Source organism: Myxocyprinus asiaticus, chromosome 25 (genome assembly GCF_019703515.2).
Source record: "Myxocyprinus asiaticus isolate MX2 ecotype Aquarium Trade chromosome 25, UBuf_Myxa_2, whole genome shotgun sequence".
NCBI classification, from domain to species: domain Eukaryota; kingdom Metazoa; phylum Chordata; class Actinopteri; order Cypriniformes; family Catostomidae; genus Myxocyprinus; species Myxocyprinus asiaticus.
Genome location: NC_059368.1, coordinates 16,614,975 through 16,634,210, shown reverse-complemented (window position 1 = coordinate 16,634,210; position 19,236 = coordinate 16,614,975). Strand labels below are relative to the sequence as shown.

Here is a 19,236-nt window from a genome sequence, read left to right as displayed (position 1 = left end):
AAATTTTTTTTTCAAATTATAATAGTAATTTTTCATGTTATTAATGTCCTGACTATACATTGTGATCAGTTGAATGCCACTTTGGTGAATAAAAGTAACAATTTCTTTCCATAAGAGCAAAATCTGTACATTATTCCAAACCTATGGCTGCCAGTGTACATGTACAAGGGAGTGTGTGAAACACACACACACACACACACATAGAGTAAAAGAGAGCAGTCAGTGCCATTTTATTTTCTTCTTTTTTTTATTACCTTAAAAATTACAAATATTTTAAGACATTTGTTTTTTTTTAATACACAAGCAAAACCTTTATAGACAATCATTAGTGAACTGAAACCAGATGTAATCATTTTTATACATATATTTTACAATAGTCATTGGAGCATGTCACTGGCTAACTATAGATGAAAGAGTATTGCTCTATTACAGTATGTATAGTACAGCTAATAAAGAAAAAATAAGTTATTTAAAAATCAATTACATATAGATAATGTGCAACCATATTTGTAATTAGGACCCAGTTTTATATCATTTAAGTTGAAATAAATAACTGGTCATGGTTAGTTATTTTATTAATAAGTGATTACAATTTTAACAGATTGTATATTTAAACAGTTCTTGTCAGTGACCATCTGAGCCTGTTTAGTCTTTTAACATATGACCTGAAAACAAACATATGCTCACACATAAAAAAAATGGTCAATTTCATTTTCTCTGCAATGGAATTAAAAACAACTTTCATTCTTTAATAAAGTGCATTTTACAGTAACATTTACTGAAATATAGTTTCATTTTTTAATTACATAAAAAAGCCTCATTGTTATCAAAGCACTCAACTGATAGCAATTTGAAGGCATCCATTCTGAGATAAAGGAATCTATTAATTCTCTACTGCTATTTGAAAATTGTCATTAAAAATGTAGCGTTACAATCTATAAATTGTGCTGTATTAAATACAAAAGTTTAACAAGGGAGAAATACAATGATTCTAAAGTGATCATTCAAAAATAAACCATTTCCTAAAACCACAAGGCCTTAAGGAAGCATGACTTGTGTACAGTACTTTTGCTGTAGGACTAACTGGAAAACAATGAGATCTTAAGAAGCACCTACATTTTTGGTTTTCACTTTAGTTTTGTGTGTGCCAAATCAAAAACAGCCTGATTGAATTTGGGAGAATGTTGTTTTGTTGTGCTTAATTTGGAGTGATGCAATACTGTAAATATGTTGAGCTACAATGACATCATACTAATTCCTAAGTAATGTCACTAACAGACAACAGCTAACATTGCACTTCACACTTAGTTTTCATTCAGATGCTGTCTTTCCACAACGTTCTATGTACCCAACACCAGATGTGTGAGAAAATATTATGTCCAGCCCCACTGTTAACATATAAAACCTCATTCTACCTGTTCACACACACACACTTACATGTTATTTTTATCATTCACAATATCTGGAAATCATAATATATGCATACACATCACCTGCACAGCATATTCTGAAAACAGGAAATTCTGCGTAAACCTATAGAGAAGCGTAAGTTCATAAGAGCTATTGAGTGGAAGTGACATAACTTAACATCAGATCCATAGGAGGAATAATCATAGAGCTTTAAACCATGTTTCTTTTCTCACAAAAAATAAAATAAAAAAAAATAAAATAAATAAACACATTATGACATGGTAACATGACTCCAGAACCAGCTTGCCTGATATTTAAAAATAGTAAAAAAATGCTTCATTGACCTTTCTTCCCAATTTTTACACTTCTCTCTCATTGGTGAAGCAGCCAATATATTCGCCTCCAGTCTAATGGAAAGTCACTTATATCAGAAAATAACTCCAGGTTAGTCATTTCCAGATTTTATTTTATTTAATTGACCTGTATATTAAGGCTAAGACTGTGTGCTTTAAGGAGCTTGAGGCTTTTCCTAAGATTCAACATGTCTTTAACACCCCAGTCAATGTGCAAGGCAATCCAGGGCAAAATAAAACAAAAAACTTCTATACATTTCATTCCAGCAAGCATATTACAGCTGTATGATGCATCAGGTGCATCAGATGAGTATGATAAGAGGTACGCAATATGCATGAGTATTTTCAAGATAACAGAGGCAACATAATTTGATCTTACCAATATATGGAAGCTGATACAGTAATAAAAGTTGCTATCCAACGATAGCAGATGAGTAAGTGATGTCTGTTGGATATTGTTTGTGGGAAGATTAAATGTGCTGTGAATATACATTATTATCTTAAGCTGAGAATAAAACAGTGATGCTTTAAAATGTAACCATGAAAAGATAGGTTTGTCACTCTCTGTACAAACATACGCATACTTGCTAAACCATGACCAACTATTGCCCTGAAATCAAAATGTGCATTACTCTGAATATGCCCGTATGGCAACATCATGCTTTTGAGATTTTTTTTTTAAACATATCCTTTACATGACTTACCAAAAAGGACACATCTTTTGATATACATATTCAGTATACATACGTTCTGAGACAAAAGTAATATTATATATTAACAAAACCTGCGTGAAATGAAATTGCTTTGGCCAGGTGACATACTCTTCATATTCATGTGCTTTAACAAGCACTAAAAACTTTTTTCCTTTACAATTTTTTTTTTTTTCTAAATAAATCTCAAACTTCCTAAAAAAAAAAAAAAAAGTGAGAAAGGGGTTTAACAGTCTTTAAATTCATATCAAAGCATAAATTCTCTGAAAACAAAGTGTGCTTTCTCTGACAGGCAGTCATTTCAGACCAAAACTAGATGTTTCTATGGAAACATCTGTTGAGAGGTCCTCAGTAACAGTCCTTGGAAGTCAGATCTTTGTTAATGTGAGAAGGCTGAGAGATTTTAGGAATAATAATAATAATAATATCAAATAAAAACATCAGAAAAGACAGACAGATTTCTTATCTCAAGCATGTCTTTTTACCTGGCAGCTGAGTTCAATCCATTTATTCAAGTTCATGGCAGTTATAAAAGCTCATGTGAGTATTATGACTGTACTGAGCTGTTGGCTGTGACTATTTGGGCCTCACTGAGAAGAATACGTATGTGATGCTCCTCCTTTAACCCCGCCTCTCTCACTCTCGCCTCGGATAAGGACGACACACGGCCCAGAGTGTCAAAGCCTGCAGCCAACAGAGGGGCACAATACATGGGCATTCCAATTGACACAAGCCAATCAGAAACAGAGCTCACATGAACGGGAGACACGGGCTTCCGACACATTTCAGTCAAACCTCCAGAGGGAATCTGTGGAGACAAAGAAAATACACATTCATCAATCTACAGTCAATCTGGTAAAGAGTAGGGCTCAACAATAAGGGTGGCCCGGGGCCAGTGTGAAAGAATTGTTATTTGATGTCACTAAATCTTTGTTGATCTTGTACATGTGCTTTTATGCCTTGCAAACCTAAACACACTGAATACTGCTGTTGCAAATTCTGCTGATTTCAATGTCACCTAGGTAACTATTTACACTGAAAAAAACAAACAAACGATTTGTTGGCGCAACAACCATAACTTATAAAAATAATTAGCTTCTACTCAGAAATGTACATATTTAAAACATTATTAGCTTTACTTAAATATCATAATAGCAAAATATCCATTTTAACGTGAACTTGGAGAGTTACGTAAAGTATGGTAAATGAATAATTGTCAGTTCCTTGAACTTCTTTAGCTTACAAATCCATAAAATTAAGATTTTAAGCACTACTAACTCCAACAATCAAGTACAGAACTGAGGTTGTGGGGAATACCCATAAGCCCTTGCTCTTGAACAATGTATGCATGTTTTGTGGTCAAAAGGAACTTATGTGGGAATTTAATTACTTGTTATTAACCATTTATTAGAGATTTTAGTTATTTATAGTGTTATTGATGTTGTTTTATTGTAAACAGCAGTTTCGTGTAAAGTCACCATTAGGGTGTCTGGTTTTCCATATTTTGTAAACTTGGATCCTGTTCAATCCATGTAATATTTCCTTGTGCATGTGAATATGCACAGTTGAAGCATAAGTGCAGCTTTATGTGCTCTTCAAGGAATCAATTTTAATGCCTGACCTCAGTTATTTTCTTTAGAGCCAAATAAATAAAGTAGAAACAGTGATATAAATGTTTATTTGAAACAACTTGCTATTAGTTGCTAAATCTTATTTGTGTGACATACATTTTTAAGTTGAAAGAACTGATACATTTGTGTATATCTAACAAAGGTTTTCTAGTTATGCTGACATAAATTGACCATAAGTTGAATTTACTCAAAAAGCATGTTGCAGGGGGTCCTGGGTAGCTCAGTGGGTATTGACGCTGACTACCACCCCTGGAGTCTCGAGTTCGAATCCAGGGTGTGCTGAGTGACTCCAGCCAGGTCTCCTAAGGAACCAAATTGGCCTGGTTGCTAGGGAGGGTAGAGTCACATGGGGTAACCTCCTCGTGGTCGCGATTAGTGGTTCTCGCTCTCAATGGGGCACGTGGTAAGTTGTGCGTGGATCACGGAGAGTAGCATTGGCCTCCAGTGCTGTGAGTCTCCGCGGTGTCATGCACAACAAGCCACGTGAAAAGATGCGGATTGACGGTCTCGGAAGCGGAGGCAACTGAGAACTGTCCTCCGCCACCTGGATTGAAGTGAGTAACCGCGCCACCACGAGGACGTATTAAGTAGTGGGAATTGGGCATTCCAAATTGGGAGGAAAAAAAAAAAAAAAGTGATGCAAAAACACTATGTATATATTTAAAGTTAAGGTTAACGTGAGGATTTTGTCGAAATTGAAAGAATTACTTGTGATAGTCTTGAAAGCATCACTTATTAAGCATCGTTACGCCATCATTTTCCAGTAAAAATGTGTTTGAGTTTATAGCTGTCATGGAGTAACATTATAGCTGTATAATTCTCAACTATTCTTGTAAATTTGAAACAAAAAAAGAAAAATTTGACAAGTGAAGAAAATTTACTGAAAATGTACAAAACAAATATTATATATAAAATATATATACGTATAAATAAAATGCATATTATATAAAACGATATATATTGCTAAAAATAAAATGTAGAATCTTTGGTGGTGGGGCCACTAAAAATTGGCAGGGCAGGTAAAAATCTGAACTGCTGGCCTAACCAGACCTTAAATGAGTTATTACTATATCCAAACCACAAGCATGTGATAAGTCAAATAATTTAATCTTTGAAAGTTACTCACAGCCATGCGGTGCTCCTTGCGGAGTTGTTTAACTCTGATCTGATCCAGACTGGATGCCACATCTTTCACTGGCTGCTGAAAGTCCTCTGAGTATCTCTGTATTAAGAGCTGAGGAATACCACACCGACCGTGCTGAAAAGGCAAAGAGAAAAAAACAGAGAGATAGAAAGACAAGTGATCAGCCAAGTAAAAGAAGATCTAGTGGAGTTCACGGCCCTTTTTAGACAATTGGAAAATACAGCCCTCTATTGCTCTCAAGAGACACAAGACTCTAGTCATCAAAATCTCAGTTAGTAATAGTTACTAATGCTGTATTGTTTTCAAGCAAAGCCGTGACTAACACTATGCTAATGTGAATAGTGCAACATTTGTCTCGAACTGTGGACTCAAAAACAGCAGAAATTATCAGATCATAAAGTTTACTTCATGTGGCTTTTTAATTGATTTTACGGTTGGTGGAGACCCAACATACATGGAAACAGAGGCTGGCTGACTCACAAGCAAGCAAACTTTATGTGGCAATTAAAGCATTACAAGGCGAGCAAGACTAAATTGTTTGTTTAATGTGAAATTCAGTGTTCTAATGCTAACATCACCATATGCGGTGTAACCTAGATCCAGTTTAATGATTTTAAAGACATCTTTGTTAACAGGCCAAATGGCCATATTACTTTCTAAATTAGGCAAATGAGTTTATAGTAATACAAACCAAGCAGTTTTTTTTCCATTGTCGTTAAGCTCAATCAGAGCAATTCACAACCATCTTTGTGACATTAACCACAACCCAAGTGCACATCCATAATCGCTCATCTACAGTACTATTGAAAGAAGTGTGTTATTTCTGCACAACTAGCATGACCAAATGCAATTGAAAAAATATGACTGTTTTCAAACATTTCTCTCTTTGCAATTAGTTGGTCAAATAGATAGTCCCGCCCTAATCTCTCACCACTGGTTGAGACAATTGTGCCATCTCGTGTTGGTCGGGATGCTCAAACAAATAGAGCAATGTTTTGATAGCATCGTACAGCGGTGTAGCTAGACCCTGGCTGATGGGGCTGAAGCCCCGGATCTTTTGTTAATAGCCCCGAATGTTTTTTGTGATGAGAGAAAAAAAAAGAGAAAAAGTAAGGCTCAATGTTAATCACATCAGGGTACAAAAGCAACAAGGCAGGCTTCAATTCTGGCTTCAAATGTAAATTAATTCTGATCAGTGAGCCCAACTTGCATTAATTGACAAAACGCACTTTGACTTTTACCTGCTGTTCATGCACAATTTCATCAGACAAATCATTACGAATGCCTCGAGTGGGAGCTTTCTATTTTCTTTCAAGGGGTACGGCTTTTCTGTATCAGAGACACTGAGGTTTTATCATGCAAGCCTTATTTCTAAATATATAATCTATATACCTCATTTCTAATCTTTATTTGTTTTTAACTATCCACACTCCAAGTAGATTTTAATGCATGCACCAGTCATCTTGTTACTCGGGTTTAGTTGGAAGTCAATATGCGGGAATAAAGAATGTTTATTGCAATGGAATTTCCTCAAACGCAACTCAAAATAGCAGCACATTGAGCTATAAGGCTAAATAACACAATACATAGGTCTTAATATTATAAAATCTCACATTTAAGTCAAACAAAAATGACTGCTTGTATATGCGCTCTGACCATTCTTGTTCACATTTCCATGTTATGTGCGTGGAGTTAAACTGCTGCGTTTAAATAGCCTCTTTGCGGTGCCTTGATTTTTAAATGGTTTAAAATCAAATGACATTGAACTTGTCTAATTATTGTACTTAAGTCTGCACACCAGAGCAAAAGGAGTAAAAAACACTCTCTTACAGTTTATCAAGAGTCAAACTTTGCTTTGTTAAAAACAACCTACAATCATGTTTGATAACAGTCATGAAACCCCACACAGGTGTTTCGAGATGTGTTTATAAAAATTAAAGTTATTTTAATTTGGCATTTTATTGCCACGTTAAATAAAAAATAAAGATTTTGATAATAAAGTCGTAATATTTTGCAAATAAAGTAAAAATTACGAGAATAAAGTCGTGGCATTTTGAGATTATAGTCATAATATTTTGAGAATAAAGTAAAAATTATTAGAATAATGTCTTAACATTGTGAGAATAAAGTAGAATATTGTGTGAATAAAGTAGAAATATTAGAGAGAGAAAAAAAATCTAAATATTAGGCTAAACAGAACGTCAATCACAACGTTAGAATGGATGCTGAGCCAGCAGCTTCATTAATGCAAGAGATGGATGTGGAGGACGTAGTTAAATTATACTTTAGGATAGGATTTATGCAATGAAGAAATCCTTGGTCTTTTGACACATCAGCACATCATACGGACGCTGCAGCAGTTATGTAGGAAATTTAATTTATTCAGGAGAAAGAACCAGACAGATTCGAGCAGTCCAGCTTGGCGTTGTTGTTGGGGTTTCCTCTCTAAACAATATTGTAACTGAGGGCATGTTACCACATACAATTTCTTGATATGGACTTATATAATTCACAGCAGTTTCAATTATTTTTCATTACACTTGAGTGCGAGCCTATATCTCGTGCCTCCCTTGACAGGCGCCCACATGTTGAAAACTCCTGTACTAATGCACAGCTCATTCATGAACAGACAGCTTGCAAAACCTTTCCACAAATTCAGCTCGGTTGCATATCCAAGCTATCTCCCTGGCTAGTGATGTTGTATGTAAAGACTCAGACACTCCACTTTGCTGTTGTCCACCAAATCACTTTGATGTTACTTCTTTTCGATTTATTCTCAAAATATTTCGACTTTAATCTCATAATGCTTCGACTTTCTTCTCGTTATTTTTACTTTGAAAATTGAAAATTTAAATTGTAAAATTTCTTTGATTTTATTGTTAGCATTCATTTCTGCACAATGAACAATGAGCGGACAAGTTGTAATTCTTGCTTTGATTCTTCGCAATTTAAATGCAAACGTGTTTGATCCGTTTATTGTGCATCTGACGTTTGCTTATATAAAGTTCTGAACCAGTGTCAGTGTTGTTCTTAATATACTTATTATTTGACATTATTTGGTCATTTTTTAAGTCATGGAAGGAAGGATTCTTCTTATTTTTATATTATAATATGGCCTGTGGGGAAATGGTTTTGGCCACCAATAAAAGGCACTAAAACTCCCGGCAGTCTGATTTTAATATAAAAAAAAGTGGAGCTACTTGTGGCAACAGACAGCATGTCTTTTACGGCTGCTCTACAGTGTCCCAGTAATGGACCTGGCAACAAGTCGACTGGTCTTAAAATTTCCTGTGCCAGCTGTTAAGGTGAGGAGGTGTTTATACAGCAGCACTTGTATACAATAGTCTCAAAGAAACCGATTTGGAATCACATTTTGCAGTGTACATTACACACCAAGGAGCCAAGCTGATCTGAGAGCAGATGTTTTGTTAATGCGAAACACCCTGCCTATAAATTACGCAAAAACTAAATCTACTGTCTCAGCTCTTTCCAACCTGACTTTCCTTATGTGTGTGTAAGTGTCCCAGAGAAGGTCCACTGTTATTGCTGGCTTGACTGAAGGGACTGTTTAAGGATTAAGGATATGTGATGGTTATGTCTGCACTAAACCATGCATTTAACAATTAAAAATATCTGAAGAAAAGGAGTTCTGCTAAGCAGTTCATCATCACGATTAATAACTCACTGTTTTGCATGTTTTTATTGTAAACTAGACCGATAGTTAATATGTGGATGACTTTGAAAGTTGGTTTATGAATTAATGAGTGGAATTGAATTTGGTTACTGATGAGCACAGATTGAATGTTTCTTTCCGTTTCTTTTGACAGGCTTTCAAAAGAAATTTCAGCACTAATGAAAGGTCAAATAAACTAGCCATGACTTCCAAGGAACACAGGATGGTTAAGTCAAGCCCCCCCCCCCCGTGAATCATTGTGGTTTCATTTAGTCTAAATTGCTAAAGTGCTTACATTTTTCTCACACACACACACACACAAATGAAAAAGTGTGCGGTAGGTCACTATATCCTTTAATCAAGAAAATAAAGTGTTTTTCCAAAGACATCTCAATTTGTAATGATAAATTGTCTACTTAGTATAGCATGGATACTTGTGTCTCTGTATCATATGTCGTGCCATTTGGTTTGTCAGGTAATGTAGAATTGCTGCAGTTACATAATATGTAATGCTGCCATACAAAGGCAAAATGTAATAATTACATATTTTGTCACTTTAAAAAGTTATGATTAAAAGAGTCCCTTAAGGCGCACCATCAGAACGATACGTTCTGAGCATGGTGAAAAATGGTTCCAATAGCATTTCCACAGTTCGGTGCACTATGTTACGATTACAAACCATTCTAAGCCCAGATGCAGATTTCTCAAACGTAGGATGGCAGGGGAAGACATATTTATATTTACGAGGAAATCGCTACATGGTTTGTTAGGGTTAAGTTTAGGGGTAGGGTTGGGTTTCAGTTTCTAACCAACATTGGGATAAAACAGGAGGAGCAAGTTCATTGCTCTTGGCTCATTCACTGTAATAAGCTATATGAAAGCAAACACTAATTACAAAGTAAGGCTATAAAAAAAAAAACGAATTTCATTTTAATTACAGATCTGCTTCACAGTCAAAATCCGGCAGCAAATCTGTATTAATGCATCATGTCTAACAATAATTCAACTGAGAAATCTACTTTTTACTTTTAATATTTTTCTTTGTATCTGGATAAACCATGCATGTACAGTATATGAAGCAATTACATATAGTTGTTGTTAAAAAAGGTCTTCAGCATGTCACAGAAGGCTACATGAACAACGTACAATTAGGCATAGAAATGTGGGATGCAGTGGTTTCCTTTAGAATCAAAGCACATGCTTATGTTCTACTAAAAAGAGAGAAGCCTTATTTGTTTTGGGCAACAGGAAGTGGTGTTCTTCTGAAAATGTACTGTGATAAACCCTTTGTTCTTTGGTTTTATGGGAAAATGATCGAGAAGAAATTAACCTGTTATTAATTGTTACCAGCATTTAAAAATAAAGTTTTCAGTCTGGAAAATTTTAAAAAAGACTTAGTTCTCATTTTCGGTTAAGTTCTGCAAAAAAATGTAATAGCTTTCAGTTTTTGTTCCTGGAACCGATTTTTGTCCCTGCATTGAAGCCATTTTTCTCAATGTCAGTGTTGGCATACAGTAGTCACTGCATTTTGCCTTTTAGGACATAACCGAGAGTTGCAACAGTTTTATTGCTAGATCCATTCTATATAACTGATAATGAAATGCCATTTTAGCAACATGAATGGGATTGCAATGAAATCATAACTTACTTTGTCAGAGTACGGTTCTTCGGTAAGATCAATCCCTTCTGACCGCATCCTCTCCTCCAGCAGTGTCTCTAGGTCAACCATTTTGATGTGGGAGATCTTCCTGCTGAGGGCTACTTTAGCTCCATGCATCTGAGGACATGCAGATTCAGGCAGGTCAGACAACCATGGTGGACTTAGAGCTGGAGGAGTTCCAGGCTCATCCGGGGACACTGGGGTTGATGAGGCTCCCTCAGGAGTGGATGGGGTGTGTATAGGTTTTGGGGGTAAAGTTGGTGTATTTGGCACTGAACCAGATAGAACCAGTGGAGGGTGGCGCAGTCCATTCGGCAGACGTTCCTTTGACTTTTTAGCAGGCACGGGAGGTGGAACAGGAGGCTTTTTAGGATGAGTTCGTGGAGCGGGGCTAGTCGGGACAGAGGCAGGTTTGCGGTTGTAGGTCTGAGCTGAAGGCAAGGGTCTGACCGGAATAAGGGGCAGCTGTTTGGGAACTGTAGGCCTCTCCACCAAGCCCGTATTACTTAGAGACTTATCTGCACCCTGTTCCTTTTTTGATTTTACAGGATCTACCTTCACTTCTACTTTGCTGCTCTGAGTGTTGCGACATTGGTTCTGGACCTGGTGGCCCTTCCTCTGATCGAAAGACTGCTCCCAGTGTAGATCCCCCAGAGAATGTGAGCGCTTCCAAGACTGAGGGGTCTCCTGGGGGCCATCCAACTCCTCACAGCTACGGCTAACTGGCATGTGCGAGGTTTGTCCTGCTTTGGAACCCTTCTTGAGGCCAAGGCTTCGTAGACTGAAGCCCTTAATGGGCCGGGGGAGAAAAGTCTTGGGCAGCTTGCATTCTTTCTTGGCCTGCTGCTGAAGGGCTTCAGTGGATCGAGTCATAGGGAGAGTGGGGTAGTCTGGAGACTTGTTACCCCTACATTCAAATCCAGATGAACCACGACTGTGGCGTGATGCCTTACGACTCTTACCTGAAACAGAAGGGCGTGCTTTCACAAACTACTTATATATATATATATATATATATATATATATATATATATATATATATACACACACACACACACACACGTTTTCATTGAAAGAGTTAAGATCTGAACTAATGGATTTTTGTTTTGATTTTTTTTTTTTTTGTGAAAGTATCCATGAGGGAGTGGAAGAGCTGTACTATTACATTTTAAACTAAACACATTCGGATAATATATATATATATATATATATATATATATATATATATATATATATATATATATATATATATATATATATATATATATATATATATATTTATTCACTTAACGGGGAAAACAAATCTGCAGAAACTAGTCTAAATAATATCAGCCTGAGGTAAGATTAGTTAAACTGACATATAGTAACACTAAAACTGGAATTAGTATGTCAGAAATATATGATTCTCATGTATGAGAATGTTTTCATATTTATTGAACAGGTTAGTGGTCACAGCATTCGTTAAGCAGGTAACCAAAAGCATAGATAAAATTTCAGATGAGTTTATTGCATGTATAGCTTTTTTCTTTTTTGTTATTCTGCTGTCCCTAGGTTAGTTTAAGGTTAATGGTAAGGTGAAGAATGTTAAGATATTTTTTTAGACCATTGAGAAAGACCACAAATTCATATCTTTAAACACTGAATCATTTTCTGCCATTTTCCCCACATCAAACATAACTACAGTATCTACTGTGAGTTGAGTTAGTGACAGCCAAGTAAGTTCAGTTTCAAAGGTTAATAAAAATGTTTATTAATGTAGAGTTAATGGATCATTATTTATTAAAATGGTCAATGAACATTAATATAAAATGAAAAAAGAGAATAAAAAAAAATGACATGATTTAGAAATGATGCAGATGAATCTGAAAATGCAGTGGATAGACAGAGAGAGCAGTTCAGAGAGAAAAGAAAGTTAGCAAGGCACTGTTTTAACCCTAAAACAGGCAAGAGTGAAAAATGATTAGCAAAAAAAATCATTTCATGTCACTTTTTATTTCATTTGAACTTGTGTGTGTGTCACAAAACTGAGAAACGTTTAGCTTTAAGGTTGTATGTGACATGTAAGTGTAATAAATGTGTATGTGTAGTGTTGTGGATTAACCCTTTCTGGCAATGTATCTCAGTATATACGCACACTTTAAAATGTGCTAAATAACAACATGAACAACATATGACTTTAATTTCTTCTGCATCCTAAGACAATGTTCACAATTAATATTAGCAGTTTTATTGTTTAAGTAAGATTAATATGTAATTCATTATCACAAAGTCAGCATGTCTTTCACCATGGGGGGGGGGGGGTGGATGGGTCATGTGACCCACATTCTCAAAACAGACCCAACGATGATAAATGATGATTAAGATTGGGTAAGAAACTCCCATATCCCCATAAGAAACTAACATGTATGTATCTTGTGGTGTATGTTGCCTGTTTTAGGGGTAAGTACTGTACTGTAAAGTATTTTAGATTAGAGTGACACTTTTTCCAGGGTCATAAGATATACTTTAACAGAATCATTGAAAAACCTGGTGACAAAGCAGCCTGAGAGTAGCACATTCTCAGCACTGCTAGTCTTAAAAGAAATGGAAACATAATAAGTACAGATAAAGCACTATCAGGAAGTGAAAACAGATGAAAAAAGCAAGCAGACCAGAATGCTAGAGATCACAGAATGGATTTATTTTCCCCATTGGCAGATTGCACATATTTCTGATCCGTTCTTAACACTCATACTTAACCACACACACATACACAGACATTCAAGGCGGAAAGAGGGATCAGTCAGTGTTATAAGATGCCAGTGGCAGGTTAAAAAGGCAATAGAAGAGTGAAACCTTAAACACCGATTTTTTTCCCTGTTTGTTTTTCATATTAAATACAAAATGAGACACAGTCTCATCTCTTAGATAAAATTCTCTCCAAAATAGACTTAGTAGATAAGCTCCTAAACACTTTTACACACTTATGTAAAATATCACCTCCAATCGGATGTAGCTTCTATTCATCCACTATATTCATCCTCTTAAGTCTTTTGCTTTTCAGGCACATAAGAACTTGTGCAATATGACCACAAATAAACACCACACACAAATATGGTGTGATATTTCTTGAAATGGCAAAGGGAGCAAGAGAGATGTAAAAGTGAGTCTGAAATTAATCTGCTGACTGCAGTGATTTTGCCATGGAGAACATTCTCAACTCTTAAACTCTAAGCAGATGTATTTTGCCTGCATTTGAGAAAATCGTCCAGTGTGTAATCCTGCTGTGAGAACAAGCCTGTGTGTATTTCTTTGGGCTACTGCCCTACACAGTGTCTGTCTGTCTCTCCTAATTTTTTCCTCAGGCTGTGGACTATGTTGATTAGAGATAGGAAGAGCGTGGCTGCCACTGAATGGAATTATCTCTGCCGAAGAGGAAACAGGAGAGCTTTTTTGGAAATTATGAGTTCTATTAAACTGGAAGAAAGCAGGAACAGAGAGTTAAAAAGAAGAAAAAAGAAAATATGATAAAACAGAAGAATAGGACAAGCCACAGCAGATATGACAGAGAGAGAGACAGCCTTGCGTTAAATCCAGATGTGATGACAGTTTCTCATTGGCTGTTAGGACACTGAATCATGGTAGAGAGAGGCATGGCCCAGAGGGGAGAAGATGGTGTCATGGTGTTGCTACACTAGGCTGGACATGGTGATGCGGTTGGTATGGAGATGCTAGACAAGCGCCTGGTTACCATTCTCTAGGTTTTCGTTGCTTTCGTAGCAACCAGAGTCCCGTGGGGAGTCGGCCATGAGGCCACGCCCCTCACAGAGGAGTTTCTCCTGTGAGCCAGAGAGGGTGCTGCGCTCCGGATCACTGCTACCTATAATAAATGCAAAAACACACACAGAGTTAGGGAAGGTACAGGAAATAGGGATATTAATGATTAATCAAAAATCAATTCATTTTCGTTAACAATTTGATAGATTAAGCTCATCAGGACAAATGCATTTTTAATTATGTCAGCAGACGTTGATAAGGCTGTCTATATAGTCATCCGCCACTAGAGAACGCGTGCGCGCTTCATGTCATGCCTTATTCGCTTCACATAGTTCTGTGAAGAAGAGCCCTACAAATGCACAGACAGAGATAAATTGGGCTCAATGTAAACAATGTTGGAGCACTTCTCTATAAATGAACATTAATATTTTCTGCACACACCGTGAAAGTGCAACATGACGACAAGCACTGTTGATCTACTTGTTTCATCCCAACCTAGAGTTACGTCAGCGATCGCTGGGAAAGCACGAAGGCACATTCAGCTGACATCACACTATCACCAGAGAATCGGTATGTTAATGTACTGTTAACTTGTTAACATCCAAAGGTCCGAAATATCACACGATCCACAACGTGAAGTTTTAATGAACTCAAATATGTATCATGTGATATATAGAAGTTATTTTTAACAGTAATTCGCTAACAGTAATTAAACAATTCCCAAATTCGTATCAAGCATTGCCTAAATGTTTTAAAGTACACTGAACTAAGATTATTTTAAGAGAAAAATGCCAATACTTGCATTTAAGTGTAATAATAGTAATTATATTTAAACAGTACGCTACATGCACATACTATTTGGAGTTCTCCATGTGCCTTTTGCGATATTAACATTAACGATTAATCGATTAATTGATCGTTAATTTCCATGACGATCGATTATGAAAATGTCTAAAAATTGACATCCCTAACAGGAAATGTTTATGCTTAAAACATTCCTTTATTCTTAAGGGGGTCGCACACCGGACTCGTCTGGCGGACGACATGACACGTTCTAAAATTCGAAACAACTGAAAGTACGCACACCACAGCCGTCTGTCGGCAGAGCCCAGCTACGACTCTGGAGGCTGCTCAAATTTCTGCCGTTCCACGGAGCGCAACTTGCATATTTTCCATTAAATTCGACCCAAATCATTATCAAAGGACATATGTTATTTACTCTAGCATTGTTCATTCTTGAGGAAGGAAAAAACCTTAGTAACTTTTGAGTGTTCTGTCTGCCACCTGAACCGCACCGACGTGCCCCGTGTTTGATACATGTGCCACGTCCTAGCCGCGACGTGATGCTTCTCGTCTGGTGTGCGAACGCCTTTAAACTAGGACTGTTTAACATATACCTTTAGTGAAATAAATAAATAAATAAATAAATAAATAAAAGGTCTCAAACAATTCTTCAAAACTCGGACTAATGATGCGAGATGCAACGTTAAAAAACATCCGACTGATACATGTGTACATAGACCAACTACTAAAATGAATAGCACAGATGGGAACGCAAGAACACGAACAGTCCCCATTTCTGTCATAATAATATAATTATTTTTTTTTTATCCTCCTTTGGTGGCATTTCTCAGTAAATATTTATATGTATGTGATTATTATTTATATAATGTAACAAATTAATTAATTAATCAGTATGTCATGTAACTCAGATTATTTTTTTTAATCATTTAACACCCCTAACAAACACAATATGATGGACATGTCTTCATGAGGCCTTTATAAGGACTGTGGAATAAACCTCTGTGAGAGATCGTATGTCTCCGTGTGTGTGTATGTGCATACTTACTGTCATAATCTTGCAGTAGTTCTACAGCAGTCAGCAGAACAGCTCGGTGTTGTGGGTCTCTGATGTTGAGTTCATCTAGATCTTCTTCCTCTAGTAACTTAAATGTGTCCAGGTCCTCATACCCATTAAACAGGAACGTTGGCATATGCTCCTAAAACACACACACACACACACACACACATTACACATAGTCTAGAGTGGTGGCAGTATGTATGTAAAAATACACCACTTGAACTTTTTAGTTCATATATGGCAGGCTATATGTGTGGGAATGTTTCTGGACTTCAAACTCTTGTGTGACAGCCAAACTATCATTAAAGACCAAGCATGCAAAGCATAATAATTGAAATGGTTTCTATTGTGTGTAACTGTGAAATCTATAATGTGATGTTATTTACAGATGTATTATTACACTTCAGCGTGTGTGAGGTCTGAAGGGTGTGTCTGCTTTGTTTAAATAAAACAATTTACTTGCATGGTGATCGGTCATTGTCCACCATTCTCATGATAAGTGTACTTTTACAGAGCTGACTGGCTTTGCACTCTAACATCCACTTACTCATTTGTACATCTCTCCCCACCCTGCTCTTTAATTCTGTCAGTAAAGATTAGATATGAACTGCACACTCAGCATTCTCAGTTTTCCCGTGTTCGATGCTTATACCAAACAGAAGAGTACATTGTTCACAATGTGTATATACAGTACAGTGCAGTCCAAAAGCCTGAGACCACATTGAAGACCTGGGATTCTCAACCTAATTTTAACCTGGAAATTAACATTTTAAGACGCTTAATAACGCAAAACATTATGGAAAAAGTTTCTGCAATATTTCTGGGTCAGTAATCAAATTTGAAAATTTGTGACAATGACCATGTTACATTTTTTGTACAAAAAGTCAGAGTTAATGCTAGCTCAAGTGCATGCTGTCATTAGAGCAAAAAAAAGAAGCATTCTCACAAGTGCAATTTTAGACTCTACTGTGCGTCACTAACGTGACTGTATTTGTGTGTAGTGTCCGTTACCTTCAGGTTGATTCTCTCCAGTAGCTCCTCCACAGAGCTGGGTTTGGGTGGCCTGCCCTTCCTCCTCCTCCGAACTGCTCGTTTGGGCTTCTCCTCTTCTTCAGCCAGCACATCCACGTAGATGAACTTAAATGTGCCCACCTTATTATTAAGCAGACCCATCCATGTGCCCATGGGCGGCTTACTGATGATATCAATCACATCTCCTCTCTTGAGAGAGACAAAGAGATGTAGTAAGGTCATAACTAATAATTCACTTTATAAGAAATACATTTTGTGTGTGTGTTTGTTCAATACCTTTAACTTGAGTGAATCTGTGTCATATGGACTGGGTGTGAAGTCAGTGTGAACTCGTGCTCTACCACAGAATGGGCCTCTGTATGGAGGCTCTTCATCATCACCATCTTCGCTCCTCACACTCTCTCTGTTGCTGGCTGATGAGTCCGTGGTGCTCACTGTCTGTCCACCTGTAACAGGACAAATCACAATAATTTACACACAAGACCCAAATCTATGTTGAACCCTCACAGGTTCAGAGGATTAAGACCTGCCTGGTTTCTTCAACCAGTTAAAATAAAATAACTGAACTAAAATAATTTCCATTTTCTTACATACACTTGAAAACATTTTTTTTCATGAAGAAAATATGAGTGGTATTTGCCCCTGCAACACTAATAAAATGGAACATGTTCAATTCATAGGGATAGGTTACTCTTAAAGGGTTAGTTCACCCAAAAATGAAAATTCTCTCTTCATTTACTTACCCTCATGCCATCCCAGATGTGTATGACTTTCTTTCATCTGGTGAACACAAAACGAAGATTTAACATCCACAAAACTAAGTTTAGAAGAATATCTCAGCTTTGTAGGTCCATACAAGGCAACTGAATCGGTGCCAAAATTTTGAAGCTCCAAACTGCCACATAAGGGCAACATAAACGTACTCCAGACAACTCTGGTGGTTAAATTCATATCATCTTAAGAGATATTGTAAGTGTGGGTGAGAAACAGAACAATATTTAAGGCCTTTTTCCTTCACTTTCACTTTCTCCTTCTGTTTTGGGTGATTCTCATTCTTCATGCATATCGCCCCCTACTTGGCAGAGAGGAGAACTTATGATAAAATAAATGACTTAAATATTGATCTGTTTCTCATCCACAACTATTGTGTCTGAACACACAGATTTAACCACTGGAGTCATATGGATTACTTTTATACTCCCTTTATGTAGATTTTGGAGCTTCAACATTTTGGCACCCATTCACTTGCATTGTATGGACCTACAGAGCTGAAATATTTCTTAAAAAATCTTCAAATGTGTTCTGCAGAAGAAAATCATATACATCTGGGATGCCAGGAGGGTGAGTAAATCATGAGAGATTTTTCATTTTTGGGTGAACTACCCCTTTAAGTATGGGCATTTAAGTATGGAAGCACTACTAATAATTACACACAAACACACTCACTCATGGAGCTCTGTCCACTGAGGGAGCTGCGCAGGCTCTCTACAGACCCTCCTGCTTTGAGTTTGGGCTTCTCTAGAGAATCTGTGTCTGGCTGAGGTGACTGAGGACAACTGGGTGACCCATCTGTACTGGACTATACAGAGAATAAAAGAGAAATAGACGACGTTATTCATAAATAAAATTCTGACAACACAAAGAAGACAGAAGTTGAGGGACAGTGGATGTTGTATGTTTATAATATGAATCTCACAAAGAAATGAGGCTTTAAGCACTGCTGGGAGATGCAATTCCACTAAATTGTCACTAAGTGGCAGTACAGCATAACATATGATTACAGATTGCAAGACGTGAAGAAAAAATGTGCTCTGTTGGCAGGTGAAGTTCTCTCAGCACACGAGCTTAACACTGACTAATGTTAAGCACGCTAAAAGAGATGAGACATCAAATATATGTGAATGCATGCACTAATGCACAGAGCACAAAGAGAAACCAAGACAGTGTGTGTGTGATATCTATCGAGTATTGAGCATTCTGTATTCGACATTGTGGGTGTGTTAAGG

General features: G+C 36.8%; 1 protein-coding gene across 3 annotated transcripts in view; it reads right to left on the bottom strand.

The window, feature by feature from the left end:
• Positions 1-557: 557 nt before the first annotated feature.
• Positions 558-19,236, bottom strand: part of LOC127415962 (SAM and SH3 domain-containing protein 1-like) — an 80,653-nt gene continuing 61,974 nt past the window's right edge. For all 3 annotated transcript variants that reach the window (XM_051655021.1, XM_051655022.1, XM_051655023.1), the window contains 8 exons: positions 18,677-18,809; positions 17,507-17,676; positions 17,210-17,419; positions 16,187-16,337; positions 14,312-14,440; positions 10,570-11,543; positions 5,231-5,362; positions 558-3,281 (listed from right to left, as the gene is read on the bottom strand). In XM_051655021.1, coding sequence (XP_051510981.1) covers positions 3,021-3,281; positions 5,231-5,362; positions 10,570-11,543; positions 14,312-14,440; positions 16,187-16,337; positions 17,210-17,419; positions 17,507-17,676; positions 18,677-18,809 — 2,160 coding nt within the window. In that variant the 3' untranslated portion in view covers positions 558-3,020. The remainder of the gene's footprint in view (positions 3,282-5,230; positions 5,363-10,569; positions 11,544-14,311; positions 14,441-16,186; positions 16,338-17,209; positions 17,420-17,506; positions 17,677-18,676; positions 18,810-19,236) is intronic.